This window comes from Neodiprion virginianus, chromosome 7 (assembly GCF_021901495.1).
Source record: "Neodiprion virginianus isolate iyNeoVirg1 chromosome 7, iyNeoVirg1.1, whole genome shotgun sequence".
Classification (NCBI taxonomy): domain Eukaryota; kingdom Metazoa; phylum Arthropoda; class Insecta; order Hymenoptera; family Diprionidae; genus Neodiprion; species Neodiprion virginianus.
The window spans coordinates 23176773-23195112 of NC_060883.1; the positions used below are offsets into that span (position 1 = coordinate 23176773).

The 18340-nt window shown below is 38.0% G+C and overlaps 4 protein-coding genes, 1 long non-coding RNA gene and 1 other non-coding gene across 9 annotated transcripts; 3 read left to right on the forward strand and 3 right to left on the reverse strand.

Annotated features, from left to right (window-relative positions):
* Nucleotides 1–444: 444 nt before the first annotated feature.
* LOC124308963 (uncharacterized) lies at nucleotides 445–3691 on the forward strand. 2 transcript variants are annotated; one of them, XM_046772159.1, is made up of 3 exons: nucleotides 445–928; nucleotides 1122–2847; nucleotides 2947–3691. In XM_046772159.1, the coding sequence occupies exons 1-3, from the start codon at nucleotides 824–826 to the stop codon at nucleotides 3021–3023; spliced, it is 1908 nt and encodes a 635-aa protein (XP_046628115.1). In that variant the 5' UTR covers nucleotides 445–823; the 3' UTR covers nucleotides 3024–3691. The 2 variants fall into 2 exon arrangements, with proteins under 2 accessions (XP_046628115.1, XP_046628114.1); XM_046772158.1 differs by having other exon boundaries at nucleotides 446–928; nucleotides 1122–3691.
* A 1-nt stretch (nucleotide 3692) lies between these two features.
* On the reverse strand, nucleotides 3693–6407 carry LOC124308960 (zinc finger protein 701-like). Its single transcript, XM_046772154.1, has 2 exons — nucleotides 5963–6407; nucleotides 3693–5848 (listed from the first exon to the last, which is right to left on the reverse strand). Exons 1-2 carry the CDS (start codon nucleotides 6104–6106, stop codon nucleotides 3698–3700), a joined length of 2295 nt encoding a protein of 764 aa, XP_046628110.1. The 5' UTR covers nucleotides 6107–6407; the 3' UTR covers nucleotides 3693–3697.
* Nucleotides 6408–7029: 622 nt separating this feature from the next.
* Nucleotides 7030–7381, reverse strand: LOC124308975 (uncharacterized). Its single transcript, XR_006909153.1, has 2 exons — nucleotides 7341–7381; nucleotides 7030–7295 (listed from the first exon to the last, which is right to left on the reverse strand). It is a non-coding gene; the product is annotated as an uncharacterized LOC124308975 (long non-coding RNA).
* A 3385-nt stretch (nucleotides 7382–10766) lies between these two features.
* Nucleotides 10767–12563, forward strand: LOC124308784 (mucin-22-like). Of its 3 annotated transcripts, none has more exons than XM_046771829.1 (4): nucleotides 10767–10914; nucleotides 11131–11708; nucleotides 11751–12120; nucleotides 12369–12563. In XM_046771829.1, the coding sequence occupies exons 1-4, from the start codon at nucleotides 10836–10838 to the stop codon at nucleotides 12479–12481; spliced, it is 1140 nt and encodes a 379-aa protein (XP_046627785.1). In that variant the 5' UTR covers nucleotides 10767–10835; the 3' UTR covers nucleotides 12482–12563. The 3 variants fall into 3 exon arrangements, with proteins under 3 accessions (XP_046627785.1, XP_046627786.1, XP_046627784.1); XM_046771830.1 differs by having other exon boundaries at nucleotides 11919–12120; XM_046771828.1 differs by having other exon boundaries at nucleotides 11131–12120.
* A 2517-nt stretch (nucleotides 12564–15080) lies between these two features.
* On the forward strand, nucleotides 15081–16669 carry LOC124308785 (cell wall protein TIR3-like). Its single transcript, XM_046771831.1, has 3 exons — nucleotides 15081–15228; nucleotides 15458–15787; nucleotides 16053–16669. The coding sequence occupies exons 1-3, from the start codon at nucleotides 15153–15155 to the stop codon at nucleotides 16163–16165; spliced, it is 519 nt and encodes a 172-aa protein (XP_046627787.1). The 5' UTR covers nucleotides 15081–15152; the 3' UTR covers nucleotides 16166–16669.
* A 13-nt stretch (nucleotides 16670–16682) lies between these two features.
* Trnag-ucc (transfer RNA glycine (anticodon UCC)) lies at nucleotides 16683–16754 on the reverse strand. The gene has a single exon. It is a non-coding gene; the product is annotated as a tRNA-Gly (tRNA).
* Between the last annotated feature and the right edge of the window lie 1586 nt (nucleotides 16755–18340).

Genomic DNA, 18340 nt, shown 5'->3' on the forward strand with positions numbered 1-18340 from the left:
ACATCACGTATATACATGACGTTGCGACTGATGCATTCGTGTAAGTCAGCTGCTTATACACCGTTCGATTAAGATCGTTGACTGATAATAACAAAATAAATATTACCCCGTTTGTGTTTAAAATTTCGAAGCAGTATTTCATGTGCTAAATCGTAGTAAAGTCGTTGACTAAAGAATTAGTCAACGGCAAAGTGAATCCTGTGCGGAACGCTGTGCCGAAAGAAACAACAACGAAACAACTAAAAATTTTTAGGCTGAGCTGTAATTATATATTCGTGTCGAGAGATTAAGAGTCAAGCTTACAAGGACGTTTGGAACCATTCTGCAGTACGAAGATGGCAGAAATGCAGCACGGGTAAGTCGCATGCCTTAAAATATGCAAACTAAAAAAATTTAAAGAGAAATCGTTGAATCAGCGTCTTGGCGATTGCGCGAAGTTTGAAAATGGAGTATTAACGCGCTGTCGAGTGACGCGCGTGGTCACACGGAAGAAGGAAGTGTTACTAACCGCCGTTTTTTCATTATTCGAATCCCATTGTTCATCTATAACGTTTGGACAAACATGGGTGTAATATTCGAGCACATGGCGGCATAACCGAATTGAACCGAGTGATAAAATGTGTGTTATTTACCGGTAAACGTAGTTATTGTGCGAATTACGTTCGACAGAGTTACGTATCGTTGACACATAATGACAATATTTATTACGCTATCTACGGCGTACCGAGAATTCACTCACCGGCATTAGAAATACAAGATTTCCGCAAACGTTTGCGGAACGATGGCAAAATAACCTCCCATTTTCGTATACTTTGTGTATATAATGTTGGAGTTTTGTCCTTTGTGCGATAAAAATGGATACAAGAAAAAACTTGTGCTCTTCCAAATTAATTTCGAGGAGGCCACGTGGCTTTGCGAGTCTCCTGAGGTAAGATACACTCTTCATTTATATTTCATTCTGAATTGGATAATTCCTCGAGTTGTAGAAACGACAACTTTCATAGTTACCATTTACCCAATTGGTCTTGTACTAAACCGTAAAGCAGTAATTTTAATTTCAATCGTTATTCCCTTCGCAATATCATGTAAACTCATCGTCATCTAACCCTTGAATTTTCTAGTGCCCTTGGCCGTTTGGATATCAGGAATTCAGATTTGTGGAAAGAAAAGTTGGAGAGACTTGGTCTGCGTCGTGGGAACAGCCCAAACCGGCGATAGTCATAAAATCGTCTGAACCTGTTCATATTTCCCTCAATGAACTTGGGTTGGATACTCCGCCAGTGACGCCAGGCAGCGGTTACGAAGTGGCACAAAAAGAGTCGTCTATCGGTGATAGTACATGCTCAGCAACTAGTCTTAACTTAAGTACGAACAGCGTTGTTAACGTTACAAGCCATCCTCGATCAAAGAGTAATTGCAATAAACTGCAAGGTTCCGTTACTAGTGAATGCGGAAGTATTGATGGCGAGAGTATAGAAATCAGATTAAGCAGCGAAGAGGAAGTGTCACCGCATACCACCAAAACTAATGTCCACAGTTTCAAAAACGCGGAAACGCTGAATAACGACAATCAGATTCTTGGAGGTACCGTTAATTCCTCAAAACCAAATAGTGATTTTAGTTTAGAAAATGATGTGAATTTGGAGAGCTTGAGTAAGTCTCGTTTGGCTTCTCAAGAATTTATCGATGCCTGTGATGATGCGGAAGCAGCGACGGAATCGTTATTTAATATTGGTAAACCGTTAGTAAACAAACCCGCGGCCAAGGTAATAGACAATCACAAGATCTTAAACAATTTGGATAATGTGAATTCTGATTCGACTGTAAAATGTAAAGAATGGTTGAACAGCAATACCAAGACTACGATAAACAAGGAATCTTCTCTTCCCGATGTCGACTCTAAGAAGAAAGTGATCGTCTACAGGATTGAAACATTGCCGCAAAAATTAGGCACTAGGGTATTAACAGCTAGCAAAGAAGATACAAGCAGCGCAAAGCAATTTCCTAAATTTCAAATAATTCAAAAGTCAAGTGTGAAACCAGTTGGGACTGCTATTTTTCCAAATCAAAGAAATAGTAACAGATTTCTTCCTGTAGTGGTAACCAATTTGCCACAGAAAAATTATGCAGTTCCGTTGGTAGTACGAAACAAAAACCAGAAAACACTTGGTGACTCGATGCAGAATGTAAATATTGTAGAAAAAAATAAGATCGATCATATTACTGCCGGCGATAGACTTATACCGCAAAACGTTACGGTACAGAAAAATTGTTCCAGTATGATTAAAGTTGAACAAAAAACTGTAGTCATAGATGGCCTACCGCCGATAAATGTATCCTACGAGATTCCAAGTTTCATCGAAGAGTGCAATGGTTTTCAAAGTTCGAAGTGTAGCAATGAAACGAAAAATGAAAAAATGGACATTCACTCAGGTCAAGAAACAGTGGCTGACAATTCCATTTTCTCCATTAATACCAAAGTTGAGTCTGTCGCTGATTATGAGACTAAAGATAGTCCGTCTGCAACCGGTATTCCAACCAAGATTGATACTAGACCCATGAAAAAACCATTGAAACGAACCATTAATAAAATTAACAAATATGAAGGCTTCAACTTTGAGTCATTGAAGAAAAAATTCAAAAGTAATGCTGGGCGCCGAAGTGATGAGAATAACAAAACTAGTGTTCCCGATGTATCGTCACATGATAATGCTGATACGTGTTCCGATTCCACAAGTACTTCAGAAACGTCATGTGCTACTACAGTTACCGTCGATTCAAAGTCAGAATCTGTTGGTTCTAGTAACAACGGTAACCCGAAGTCTACTTCTGGCATGGGGAATATCGGTATGGCAATATCAAGCTCAGATTCAAAAAGTAAAACTATGTTTACTCTAGAAAACGATGCAGTGCTGGATTCAAATTTAAGTCTAGATATGGTTTTAGATGACTTGCTGCTCAACGAAAGTGAAAACTTGCCGCAAACTTTTGGAGACGATTGGTTAACATCTTTGTTCGATTAATTCCAAAACTGAGCAGTTCCATATTGAGTAGATGTCATTGCTGCTTAGGATTAGTCTGTAAAGACGGAAAGTTGTTTTTTTAATTATTATTGAAATGAACCTTGTGGACTGTTACCGCAGGAGAAAATGTACAAATAACATAAATTTTAATTAAGAATAGCTTACAGCACATTCGCGAACTCAGTCCTGATTTATCATTTAATAATACCGGGTATTATTCAGTTCGAAAAATGTTATTTAAATGCAATATTTAATAATAATATTTGTATGGTTTGCATCATGTAATCACTTCAATTTTACATGAATGGTAAATCAAATCACAGTTACTACCATATGCTTAACATTTCATACTACTTGTAATGCACCGTATTAATTGAATTGCTGGCAAATTTGGTTGAAGGCAAACCTGCATAAAATAAATAGCCATAGTACGAACGTTATTGTTTGTGAACGTTATAGTTTACACGTTCCATAATTAATTTCGTGACATACATGCGTATTTTTATATTCTTAATATTGCTCTGTACAGTTAAAAGTTTATGTTATAATAAACTATTAATTCACCTGAATTCTCTATTTATGTTAATTCTTTGCTAAACATTAGCAGCAAGTTCTTAAACTAGCAGTTAAGTCTTCTTCAGAATCGAAACATTGAAATGAAATTTTTGTGGCAATCATGAAAAATCTTTCCTGAGAACGGCCTGAGCATTCATTTCGATTGTTTCTTCTCGTTCCACAATTAGCCGATCAATGGTATTAACTTGATTGACGCTAGCCTCGGCAAATAATAAATTATCACCATCAAACGATTTTTCGTTGACAACAATATGACAATCTCCTTTTTCTACAAACTTGGAATGTTTTCTTTCATAGTGTTTCGTGAGATTGCCTTTCTGTGTAAACCTAAGATCACATTTAGAACAGGCAAAAGGTTTTTGTCCCGTATGCACCATCACATGTTGCTTTAAATTATATATCGAGTAAAATTCCTTTGAGCAGAACATGCACTTGTGTTGTCTTTCAAAAGTGTGAAACCGTCTTACGTGATCATTTAACTCTGATAATTTTCTAAAACTGTCCTCACAGTGATCACATTTTCGCGGTTTACCTCCTCCGTGCCCTGCCCTGTGCAATTCCATTTCCGATAATTCAGAAAAGCTTCGCCCGCATATGTCGCAAGTGTGAGGCCTTTCACCTTCCTTGTGTATTTTGACATGCTTAGTTTTATTTGCCTTCTGGGAAAAATTCTTGCCGCAAATTTCGCAAGAGTACGGTTTCTCACCCGAGTGAATTCTTGAATGTTGTTGCAAAGCTCCAAGCTGAGCAAACGATTTCAAACATATTTTACAGTCGAACGGTTTCTCGCCCGTATGTGTACGCATATGTTTTTCAATATCGCTCGGTCTAAGGAAAGGCTTGCTGCAAATATAACATCGATAACGTGGATTGCTGTGGAATTTTTTGTGAAAATTCAACTGTCCCAACTGAGCGAATCGTCGGTCACAAATTTCACATGCGTATGGTCGCTCTCCAGAATGTACCGAAGAATGTCTCTTCAATAACGAACTGCTGGCAAATATTCTATCACATTCTGAGCAAGGGTGATCGACTTTTCTTGGACAACGTCCTCTCCTCTTTCGTTCTCTATCCGAATTTATTAATTGTGTCTCACTTGTCCATTCACGGAATTTCTCTTTCACTTTCACAACGCAGACGTCGCTTGATGCCAAAGCGATGCTCTTTTCCCTCCCAGGGAAAGATATCTCTTCATCGTTTGCTCCACCTAATCCGTTGATTTTCTTCGACTCTGAACACTGAGAGTCTTTGATTACAGAGCAGTTATTTAAGCTTTCCAATGTCGGCATGTCTTCATTTTCCAACTCAAAATTTTCATCCAAGTATGCAAAAGCATTCAAGTAATTGGTACTGCCCTCAGCATCGTTCGATTCTGCAGACGTCTGTTCGATTTCTTGACAATCATTTGGCTGACAATAATCCGCATAATGTGCCGTAACTGAATCTAAGTCACTGAAGCTATTTTTGCACCGCAAACATTTATATCTAATTTGTTGTTCGATGTACTTTCCACAACGTATTTCCTGATGGATTTCTTCAACTTGGTAACAATCTGCGTCGACATTGACATTAGATGATGAAATTTCATTTAAAGTCGAACTTGATTCCTTGAAAGTTTGTAAATCTTCATCAGTTTCCCTTCCTGTAAATTTCTCTACACGCGTTTCATCTTTCGTAGCATTATCTATCGGCAATGATTTATCCTTAAAGCAAATTTCCTTTGCCGAACCCTCTATATCATTGTTACAAGTTTTTTCAACAATTTCAGAGTTAGTTCCACCTTCCAAAATTATTTCATCAACAGAACGTTGATCCGTATCAAGGCACATGATATGATGTTCGGGTATATTTCGTTCCAGATCAAAATTGTGATTGGAATTTTCATGTTTTGCAATATTTTCTATGTCTGGAAGCTTCTCTAAGCACTGATCACCAAAGTAACATTTCTCCTTCGGATTTGGTTGCGATTCTAGATCATTCCTTAATAGAACTTGTTTTCCACCTGTTAACTCTCGACCGCATAGGTTCCGTTCGTTTTCTTCGGATAAAGATTTTTCGACAGTCTCTGAAGATTCAGAATCATCTTTCAGTTTTGACTCTGATTCTTTGACGAGATCCTTGGCTTTTCCGTAGTTTTGAATCAGCATGAAGTAAGCTTGGGAACAAGTTTCGCGAAAGGCATAGAACGTGTTCACCGATTCTTCGCAAGCCGTGCATATTCTCTTTGGAAAAAGATCGTCTTCTTGAATCTAAGAAAAATAAGAATGAAAAGAAATTGTTTGTCAAGTTTTAATGTACTGAATTTTTTTTCCTTCCGTAACTGGCAAAGGAGAGATTCATCTTATTTGACAATCGCTACCTACTGTAAGTGACACGCAGACCATAATCTTCATGACGAGTGATACGCCATTCAGATACTTTTGGGGAAATATTGGTATAAATTCTTTTTCGTCAATTTTTGCCAAGCATAAGCGACACGTGTTTTCTGTACTGTTATTTCCCCGCATCGTTGGTTATTGGAAACGTCTTCATTGCCGTGCGTTGTTAAATAACCTCAAATAACATCACCGACAGTCGCTAAAATACAACCTAGAAGCCCGTCTCTAGGTGCATACCGATTCTGCGTATCTTTGAGTTTATCCCCACTCTCAATCTACAGTCGCATACAAATATAATTCCCCGTCCCAAATCCATCGAATGAAAAATACGTTAGATCGAAGTCAAGCTCAGCAATGCATTACAGATAATATGAAATACAAATATTAGTAGAATTACAACTAAATCATTCCTTCACAAATTATGGCGCATCTCGTACGTAAATCATTGAGTGTTTGACTCACTTTTTGAGTCTTCTGTACTCTGTTGCGCGCGCAGCGAATTAGAAAGAGACAAAGCTACAATCTGAACCCTATCGGGATTGTCACTTTGCAACGCGTTGTCTGGTGGAAAAAAATTTAACTAATGCAACCAGGCTGGTAGCTGACCGTTGACCGTATTTTTCCACGTACGGATGGTCGAACAGATATATTAATGATTATGTTTCGTTAATTTATGCGACATGAGTAATTTGAAACACCAAGATCTACGAATTGCTTCAATTAAAATTCGAAAATTAGGTTATGTGGTCATAAAATGGCGCCGATAATCAGTCTCTGACGTCATGAGGACATTTTCCAATAATAGCTGTCTCTCTCGGCACGTTCTGTCCTATGATAAAGCATATGCGCGTGCACGCAAAAATCCCTTACAGACAAAATGTGCTTAAGTGCATGTGTCCGGACCGTAGCATTAATGAGCTCTTGCGTCATCACAGCGAAATAATATCTGTCTAATCAAGCGTGTTTAATCAGCTTGATCATGTTAGCATTTCGCGATTGTGCATCGTATCGTTTGCTAATTGCTTAATTATCCGTAATTTTTCCACCAGCTGTTTGCTCGCAGTAATTGAAAAATATTAAAACATACGATGAGCACGCACAATAAGGACTGGAAATTGCGTCAATTGAAACCAGAACTAATTTCGTCTATATACTTAATTATGACGAGCGATTGGCCAAAATATTTTTACCAAAATTCTACGGATAAATAGATAATTACGGAGGTTCCTTCTTCGGTGGAAAAATATTTTTGCACTATTCGGGATCAACATTTTCAACGATTCTAAGAACTTGTAAAACTCTGAACGAGTCGTATTAACTCGGCACTGTCATGTAGTTCGATCAATTTTAGAGATTAATTGACATAAGCTGAGATTTTATTCAAAATAATTCTGATGTTGGTACAAAATTTTATGAAAATTCAGTAATGTCGAACATTTCTATTTTTCTACAATATATCCGACATTTTTTTACCATCTACTGGCCGCGTATAAAACATTTCAATTTCAATCTTTCCACAAAATTCAATTCCAATTTCTTGTTTCGATTGCCGAACAAATTCAGCAAATTTCGGTGAAATTCCCAATCTAATCTCTAAAAGTGCTCTATTCAAAGTTCGGGAAAATTAATATTTTAAAGAATTTCTTCTATACCTACGTATTTGTCTATCAATCATATGAAATGCTTTTTCACCACGGTTTTGAGAATTATTACTGTCATTGGAAAAATGGTAGAAGGATCAAAACTTTCGTAAAATATGGTGTTCAGACGAAAACATTCGTTTGTTTGTAATCTCAGTGCAGCGATTTTGATTTTTTCCTCACATATTTGCTGGTTGCAACCATTTGACTGAAGCTGAAAATGATACGAATAAACAAAGTAAATACGAGTTTTGGGAATGAACATGACCTAACAGGTACAGTGGGCGATAATTGTAATCAAATATATTAATACGCAATTCGAATCACGTGTTTTGGAACTGGGATCGCGCACTTGTATCAAGCTATCGAATAAACTCGGGGTCGATCGATTGGTATAAATACGGAACCACCGGTTCACGTTTCTCACTGATCGTGAACTATCTTTACCAAGGTACATCAAGATATTTACCATGAACCAAGTCGCAGCTCTTATTTTCACCGTGTTGGTGTGCTTCCAATTGTACGCTGCGATCGACGCCGCCTGTGAGTAAAACGAATCTAGTTGTAACATATCACTGCGAATAAATTCGCTCATAGTTAAAGTATCGTCAAGAAAGCGAAATGCAAGTCGAACTAAACGTTGTTATACAATATTTTAATTTTAATGCGTCGTCAGCAAATGACGATATCTTTCGATGACTAATTTCGTGCTTTCGCATTTTTCAGCCATACTTTCAGAACTAGAAAGTGCCGCGTCAGATGCAGCTTCAACTTTGACTGGAACTTCTTCTTCATCCAACTCTTCAGACACGTTGTGTAAGTAGAAAAAATCACGAATGACCCGATAGTGTGTGAGTATACGTTTACATGCAGCATATGTATACACGCACGCCTGTAATTAAGTAAGCCGTATTGTCAATCAATTTAATATGTGTAAAGTGGCTAGTCAGTTACAACAAAGGTAGAACGCGCAAGCTGCAGAAAGCGTATAATAAAACGACAACACCATGTCGCGCAGGTAATACATGTTCATCTGTAATCATTTTCCATGTTTGCCTGTTCCAGCATTAGGCGAGGATACGATTTCGTCGATGGTAACTGACTTTGAGTCAGTTGGAACCGCGTTTCAATCACAGATGGAATCATTCGCAACTTGGTGGGCCAAGATGATGCTAACAGGTTAAATAAAATTGATTATATCCACGCTGAAAGATATCTGCAGCCTGTAAAATGACAATATGATTATAAATAAAAAAAACATCCGGTGAATCTAACAAATCTGAAAAATTTTATTTTACGACCTACCATGTATACTTTATTGTAGGTATAAATGTATTTTCAGTTGAATAATTCCGCAAACTATTAATGCAAACCTACAATGCACACACCATTCAGGAAATGGTAGAATAAAACGATAAAACTCGGTATTTATTGATTTATAATTTCAGTGAATTAGCTAAGTGGAATTACTGGACTGACTTACTATAATTATTAGTGCCAATTACGTACAGAGTTTCCCATTTTAAGTGGAGTAATGGGAATTCCAGAGAAATATTTAGGATTAAAGGTTGATGGTGACATGAGAGATTGCTGTCTACCAATGTACTTCTTATCTGTGGTTCATAGCTTCAAGGCCTCAGGAGTTATGGTACTTTTAAGTCCGATATATAAGTATTCGCACTAAACTATTCAGAGTCAATCGGAGGGCCGTCTGAACTCAAAAAATATGTCGGTCGTTGCTGACTCATTTCAAACTTATAATTGATAAAACGAGATTTTATAAAAATTTGATCATGTCAAAGCTCGAAATTATTCGAATTTTGTAAAATAAGGTTTAGTGGTTCTGTTTTTCGTCCAATATGCAAGACGGGCAAAACAGTACTTTTTTGCAGGACCGGACAATTTTTGATTTGGCATAAACGTGTTTCGATTTTGACCAATTACTATCATAGATTATACTACAATAATTACTTATAATTATTAAGCTGAGGATTCCAAAGTTCAAATCTCCTGAAAATCAAAAGTACCATTATAAATTTCAAGTTATTGAAGCTAAATGTAATTTTTTTTTTACAGTTGAATTTGATTTAAAAACGGCTACGATTTAATCTAACAAAAACTGATATCTTTCTTACCAGAAAATATGAAGTGATTTCGACCTCTTCCTCGCCATCTTATATCCCCTCAAAACCCTAAAAGTTTTGTCCGTAAAATTTATTTTCACCAAGATATTTTGGAGATTATTTCATTCTACTTGAAACGAAACACCCTTTGTTACGCAAAGTTCTGTACGGAGTAAGGAGTCGCTTGGTTCTCCGGCAAAAATTACACAATATCCCATTTTGTACGTTTTCCCTCAAGCAGTTCATGTTCGAGATGGTTTTCCGTTGCCTTACTAATCTGCGTCTGCTAATTTTGTAACGATTAGGACAAATTGATTAGAACGTGAACTAAAACAAGAGACAATTTTCATCCATTTGGATACCGTCAGTAAAATTTTCACCCACCGTTTACAATTGTTACTGTTATAGTTGAAGAAAATCGATCGCTTTATAATTCGCCGGTGAAGATTCCACGTCATTCGTCTGCCTCTTAGTTGAGTTTTCAGAATGAGCTTTATCAAAAATAACTATTATAGAACACACTTATAATTTTCTAATAATTTAAAGCCCCGTACATAACGGAAATCAATGAATCGAAATAACAGATATGCATTATTATCCAATCAGTATTGATTGTATATTTCTTATTTCTATTCCTGTTTTTTTTTCCATTCTATGATGGGTGTAACGATCCTCGATGCTAAAATCAATGTAAAATAATTTGTAAAGTTGGTATTTTCGAACTATTACCCGCAATGGTTACGGATACATCGGTAAAGAAAAAGTTATTCACCAAATCATATTATAAGTAGTTGTCATTGAACGTCGAGTTGATGATTTTCGGACATGAAAGAAAAAACAGATGAAAATATATAATAATGTAGCGCCTGTTTGCAGGTAAAAATGTTTATAAGAGTTGTATGAATGATTTATAAGCGTTTTGGGTACACTGAGCAGAGGCATCCGAAATCACGTGTTTATCTGGCGTCGCACTTGTGTCAATTTGCCATAGAAATATTGTCGGGATTGAGGGGTATAAATACAGACCTATAATGCGATTCGAGTTCACCGCCGAATTGTTACTGCCGAAGTACCGAATAGCACTTATCCGCCAATATGAAGCAAGCCACCACTCTGATTCTCACCATTTTGGTGTGCTTTCAATTCTACATGGCAATCGATGCTGCACCGGCTCGTAAGTATAAAATACGTACATACATCATAAAATTACTAGATAAATTTTTTTGATCGTATACATAGCTATCAGCGAATGAATCCGCCACGATTTGTTGTACACCTATTTTTTCAGCAATATTTCGTTATCGTCTTGTTATTTAAATTACAATACAAATGGATCTCGTGGTACAAATTACTTAATAGTATCGTAATTTTGTACATTTTTATGTTTCAGCTGACTTGTTTTCAAGCTTAGTGAGTTCATTGGTTTCTGATACGGCTGCCGCGAATTCAGCGGCGGTTTCGACCGCAGAAAGTGGCGCTGAAACCGTTTTGTCACTTTTAACGGGAGGGGCATCCTCGGATTCAGACACCGAAACCACAACCACCGAGGCGGCAACAACTACCACGGAGGCTGCAACAACGACCACCGAGGCGGCAACAACAACCACAGAGGCGGCAACAACAACCACAGAGGCGGCAACAACGACCACTGAGGCGGCAACAACAACCACAGAGGCGGCAACAACGACCACTGAGGCGGCAACAACAACCACAGAGGCGGCAACAACGACCACTGAGGCGGCAACAACAACCACGGAAGCGGCAACAACAACCACAGAGGCGGCAACAACGACTACTGAGGCGGCAACAACTACTACAGAGGCGGCAACAACAACCACGGAAGCGGCAACAACTACCACAGAGGCGGCAACAACGACCACTGAGGCGGCAACAACAACCACGGAAGCGGCAACAACAACCACAGAGGCGGCAACAACGACTACTGAGGCGGCAACAACTACTACAGAGGCGGCAACAACAACCACGGAAGCGGCAACAACTACCACAGAGGCGGCAACAACGACCACTGAGGCGGCAACAACAACCACGGAAGCGGCAACAACAACCACAGAGGCGGCAACAACGACTACTGAGGCGGCAACAACTACTACAGAGGCGGCAACAACAACCACGGAAGCGGCAACAACAACCACAGAGGCGGCAACAACGACTACTGAGGCGGCAACAACGAGCACAGATGAAGAATCCGATTCAGCTTCAGCATTAGAAGCCGCGGCTTCATCAATAGCATCGGATGCTTCTTCTGCGGCTTCATCAGCAGTCTCAACTGCAGAATCTTCGGCTTCATCGGCAATCTCAGCTGCAGAATCTGCTGCCTCATCCTTGACCGATTCATCATCGAGCTGCAGTGATGTCCTAAGTAAGTAGAGCATTATTTTTAAGCACCTATAACCGTATTGTGAGGCATATCAGCTACAATATCACACGGTTAAGACGGTAAAGATGAGATTGGCATTCGGATAATTTGTGCTCCGATATACAGCAACATAAAGGTATTTTCGCAGAAGAGTAAGAAACTCCAACTACAAAGCGAAGCAGAAACAAAATTATTTTTGGCTTACTATAGTTTTCGTTTATAATATTCTTTTCAATATTTGCCTGTTTCAGCGTGTCTCGAGGCAACGATTACGTCGGCGGTAAGTGACGACGAGTCAGTGGCATCCGCTGCTGTAGAAGACACGGAATCGATTGGTAGTTTTTTCACAAATTTATTTGGATAGAATTCATTACATGTACGCTGAAGGTTGCATGAAACCTGCTACATGATAATACCGATTGTCAATAAAGTACATTCTACCCACATCGTTCGAATTTTACAATTAACCTTGTCGTTAGACAATTTTCCAGACAATTGCTGCTCCGGGATTGCAGTGCGAAACGACATTGTTGTAATATTGTTATAGGTATACCTAAAATGCAACCCCAGCGAACGTAACTAAATGATCAACTAGCGCCTACTGGTGCGAAATCCCCAATATTTACTTAATCGTTACCAAGCAAATCGGTGGAACCCAGTTAAATGAGGACTTGCAATTAAACTTCCCGTTTGCATACCAATATTAACTATGAGACCACCGTCGAAGTGTGGCGAATGAACAGAAAAATCAGTGCATTATTATGAAATTTTTTAAGTTCTAAAAAGCTAAGATTAATCTGCGATTGACATTAATTTTCGCTTGCAATTACAGCCGATACAGCGTAAAATCGACTTCTTTACAATTATTCTGTTCAAAACTCGAAGACTTTTCGATTTCAACACCAACTTAAAAATGCTTCGACGTGGCCCGTTTGGCTGCATGACAAATAGTATAACAGTTGGTGAGAAATCAAGAAATTTTTTCCGAAAAGTAGAGCTGGAAATTAGGAAAATGCCAGGGAATTCTTTACTTCGAATTCTGTCGCCAATGTAAAAACATTTCATCCGTGAAATCCTCAAGAATCCACATTGAAAATATGTGTTTGGTGCTTTTTGAAAGTAGTAGTTGATTGTTATGCTGATGCAGTAATCCGGTAAAGGTGAAGATTATACTCAAATTATGCTCCACTTTCTACAATTTTTCTTGCCTTTCCGCCGAATATTTTTTTCGAATAATATCAATGCTGTAAATGTACGACATAAATTATTGGTTCGTTATTTCGTTGTATATAAGCAAGGCTTATTTACGCGCAGTGGATGATTTGTTGTCAATGTTTGTTGAGAATAGTCTGTTTTTCACTGATATTGTTAGTGAATACTTCAAGATTTTTTTTTTTTTCACTTAACATACAAGCAATAGTTATGATCTGATTTAGTACGCATTTATGATGTAAGGGTAAAGGCTCGAAATTATATATATGTGCCCAAATGGTGTCGCAGTTGTCCAATTACTCTACGCTGCGATCGACGCTACCTTCTTGTAAGTATATTCAGGATCATTGTTGGAAGTAACTAAAAAAACAAACAAATAAAGCAGGAAACTACAGGTATCTTACGGTATGCTAATATAGTGAAGCAAAACCAAATTACTTTTGGCTATAAACAGTTTTATGCGTAATCAGTTTCAACATTCGCTCGTTACGACACATGCGAAAAATGTGGTAGGATCGTCAATAATTATAATTAGCTCGCGTCAGCCGCAAATGGCGCAAAAACACGTGTCGAATCATTAGCCGAGTGGGATGATTTCGACGCTTGCCAATACTACAAATGACATTCGATATATTTACGCCACTTACGCTGACAATTACCTGAAGCCTGTGAAGCGATAATATGATTTTTAATAAAGCCTATTATGCCTGTATCATTCGAATTTTACAAGCCTTTAAAATTTCACGGCCAATTACACTCTTCCATTCCACACCTGTATCGCATTCTTAGCTAACGGCAAATAAACCCATAAACAATTAGATGTAGAAAAAGGCTTTGCGATAGACATCGCTGTAATATATAATATTACGAGAGGTTTCGGATTCAATATCCGACATCAGGGTTAAAAAAGGTAACCCGCGTTGCGAAAACAACGTTAAAAGGGTTCTCCGACTAAAGAAAGTAAGTAAGATGCAATTCAAATGAAGTACAAGCAAAGACAAAATCTGAAAAAAGACGGTGCGTCCAATTATATAATTGATATCTCTTTGAAGTGTGAGACATGGTCGTTCACAAAATATTGTTAGTCGACTTGAAGCGACGGTATTGGTTGGAATATTTGATAAATCAGTCGATTAGAAGGTTTTAATGTTCATATTATTTAACAGATATAACCGAGGTGACGACTGAACCGAGAAATCAAATAAGTGAGGGATTTTTAATAAGAATTCGGAATTCTGCAAAGCTTAGCGAAAGTCTTGAAGAAATTTTGAATATTGGATTCCTCATTCACAGAGAAATTTGGGGGTCATTAATATCGCTTGGAATCATGTCGTGTATAATCGTGTGATATCGTCTACATACTTTATAATTATTCTGCAAAAACTTAACGCTGACCAGAAAAAAGCTCCGTGGCACGAGGAACATTATTTTTCGCCTATTTCATCTGATGCCAGCCAATTAGAACGATGACAATTTTATAAAAACGCATAAAACGGATTGTTATCACTTCGTTAAAGTAAAAATTCTACGCAGTTCTCGTTAGGCGTTGTTATACGAATTTGCGGTTGAGAGTCAAACAAACGAGAGCAAATATGCGTAACACGGCGCGCATATGTTGGATATTGATCAAATAATTAATTAGTACGTATTTAGATTATAAGCGTAAATTCCTAAAATCAGGTGGTACAGCTAGCGTGGCTCTCGTGTCAATGCGTGGCAAAAATTTCGGGATTGACGATCGGTATAAATACCGACGGACTTGGGATTTGCATTCACCGCTGAATTAGCTACTCAAGCCCAAGTACCTCGACATATTCAACAACATGAAGCAAGTCGCCGCCCTGTTTTTCACCTTTTTGGTGTGCTCCCAACTCTACGCTGTGAGCGATGCTGCTCCCTGTAAGTATTCACGAACACCGTTCACCTGCAAGTAATTGGAAAAACTACTGGATAATACTTTTTTTTTATCGTGTAATTATCGGAGGATCAATTCGCCGGATGGTTGTCGATGTGCCCTTCGAATGTATACATTTTATTGCCATGATCTTCCGGTAATAAACTTTTGTGCGAATAATTATACTGATGTCTCTTCATCGCTACAGTGATTTTATGAATTTTTATGTTTCAGCTGACCTTTTCTCAAGCCTGACAAGTGCTATAAAAACCGCGGCTGCAACTGTGGCAAATCAGACCTCAACTGCGGTTGAAACCGCGGAAACCGCGGCTGCAACTGCGGCAAATCAGACTTCAGATGCAGCTTCGGCAGTGTCTTCTGTGGATACAGACGCAGCATCAGCATTAGCATCCGCGGCTTCGTCAGCAGCTTCAGAAGCAGAATCCGCGGCTTCCTCAGCAGCTTCAGCAGCAGAATCTGTGGCTTCTTCGGTGATTTCGAGTGCAGAATCTGCCGCCTCATCTTTGACCAGTGATTCATCATCATCGTGCACCGACACGCTGAGTAAGTATACATGTATACGGCATTATCTGCCAGCATCTGCTTTGCGAGGTACATCAGCTGCAGAAAGTGAAGAATGATACGAAAATGACGATAACGGCACGACGTTGCGGCTCTTAACTACATAATTCATGCAGCGAGCATGAAAACGTTATCGCAGAGCAAGAAACTCCGCGCGTATCGTAGTATACTAATAAAATGAAGCGTACCGAATTATTTTTCGCCGACAGTTATACTCGTGATATTTATCAATATTTGCCTGTTTCAGCATGCGGCGAGGCAGCGGTTTCGTCGGCGATAACTGACATGGAATCACTTGCAACCGCCATGAAATCAAACTACGAATCAATTGCTGATTTCTGGACTAATTTATTTGCGTAGATTAAATAAAATTCATCATGTCCACCCTGAAGATTGCCTGAAGCCTAATGAAATGATAATATATAAACTCTAGTAGAGCAGTGTATCTATCAATCGTTAAATTTTACAAAGTTGACATTTTTTTTCGCTCTTGTATGATATTTGGCTGCCAGATTACTCTCGAAACACCTGTTAGATATTTTATTAGCTGGCATCGGCACTTGTGTCGAGTAGCTCCGTTATACGAAAGCTTTCAATGTAACGCTGAAACTTTTGTGAACTGAACAGATGCGACAAAATAACCAAGCAGGTATACGACAACTCTTTTGTAATAATGCTTAATATTATTAACTATTATTTCATTGCGATTCTCATACAAGTAATATGGTATTTTAAGAAATGCGATAATTATGATCATTAAATAAAATATATAACAGATGCAGTTGTACTAGCAAAAATTAGTTACTCGTAGTGACCGTAATTACGATGACTGAAAACAGAACACACGACGAAAAGACGAAGAATGAAAAAAAAGAAGTGCGATGGCCGGGAATCGAACCCGGATCAACTGCTTGGAAGGCAACTATGCTGACCATTACACCACCATCGCACATGATACTGTTAACATTATTTAGTGTTAAGAAGGGTTGTAATAACATCTGCTTTTAACTTCGCATACTCTCAACTCGAGACTTTTTAACGTATAAATAACAAGCAATATTGGTGATTTGTTTGAACTTATTTTGAACTGCGTGAAAACCAGCGTATACTAATCTAGAAGATATACGTGTAAGAGCGTCAATCTCACTCTATTCTAAATTTAGAATTTAGACGTTAATTGGCAGCTAACTGATATCGCGATATTTTTGTCTTTAATTTATATCCAAGAATTAACTGATAACTAATTTCTTTTGTATGAACGTGCGTGTACATTTACGTTACGGAGTAAGATCATTCATCGAACAAACGGTCAAGCAGACGAAAAAGTAGTCAATGAACGTATCCGTTCATTCGCTCGTCGATCTCTCGAATTCACAGAATCATCGTATAGAAACTATATTTTGAAAAAAACTTTCAAAATGGAAAATATCGTGACACAAACATGAAGAAAGTGATTATATTCCTAATTGATCGCGGTTATTCCATGTTCGTGCAATGAATATAAAATATTATTCATACCTACATGTATTATACCATACGTATAAACAAATAAAGACGAACGACTTCAAAACTTGTCCGTTTTCGTTTCGTGCTCACATGCCGACAGTATTATCGAACATGCATTGAAGACATCTCCTGAATTCCGTTTGAAATCTCCATGAGGGATCGTCACTGTGCATCAACTGATCCGTATGCTAGAAGAATTTAGTATAGAAATTCACTTAGTATGCAGGAAACTGATTCACGTTCTTATCAAAGAACAGCCGGCTGTACATCTGAAAGTTAAACGTGTTACACCTGCATAGAAACCTGATGGTGACAGCGGTCAATTTGAAAGTCTTTGTACAGTATGAGAATTTGAAAATTCACAAGTTGATCAATGAAATGTATATGTGCAGCCTTTGAATATGAAGTACATGAATTCAAATTACTCCATTTACTATACGCTTTGCGATTATGTGTGTCATTTCTCGTGCAACTTTTTTTTATCATCGCATTACGAAGCGAGCTATTTTTAATGATATCAGGGTAAAAACTAACAACAATGCCGATTAACACGGGCGCTGAAGAGTTATTATTATCTGTAGAAATTGACTATACGAATTTAAAACACATCAGTGGCACATGCCTTTTAGCCTTATTTTTCGTTTCACGGAGGATTCATTTTACCGAATAACTGAAAGTTCTCCTACTTTCGCTTTAACAAGTACCTGCGGCCTTGACATTACTGCTGCGTGGAAAGAAATTGGAGCATCGCTACGAACATGAAAAGTCGTTGATCAGGTTTCTTTTATGAGAAACGTAGACGGTACGTTTGAGGATTTGCTATGCCCGTGATTTAGTAACTCAAATCGAAACTTAACTAATAGTAATTATCGTAAAAAACGCAATTAATTAGTCTCTTGAAGCGATGAGTACAAATTATTCATAGCAATGAAAAGCGAAATGAACGCTTCGAAGAAAACTCATATTGCAGTTGGTAGGATCAAAGCATTAAAAATCCCTGCGTGGGAAATGTAAAAAAGAAATTTAAAA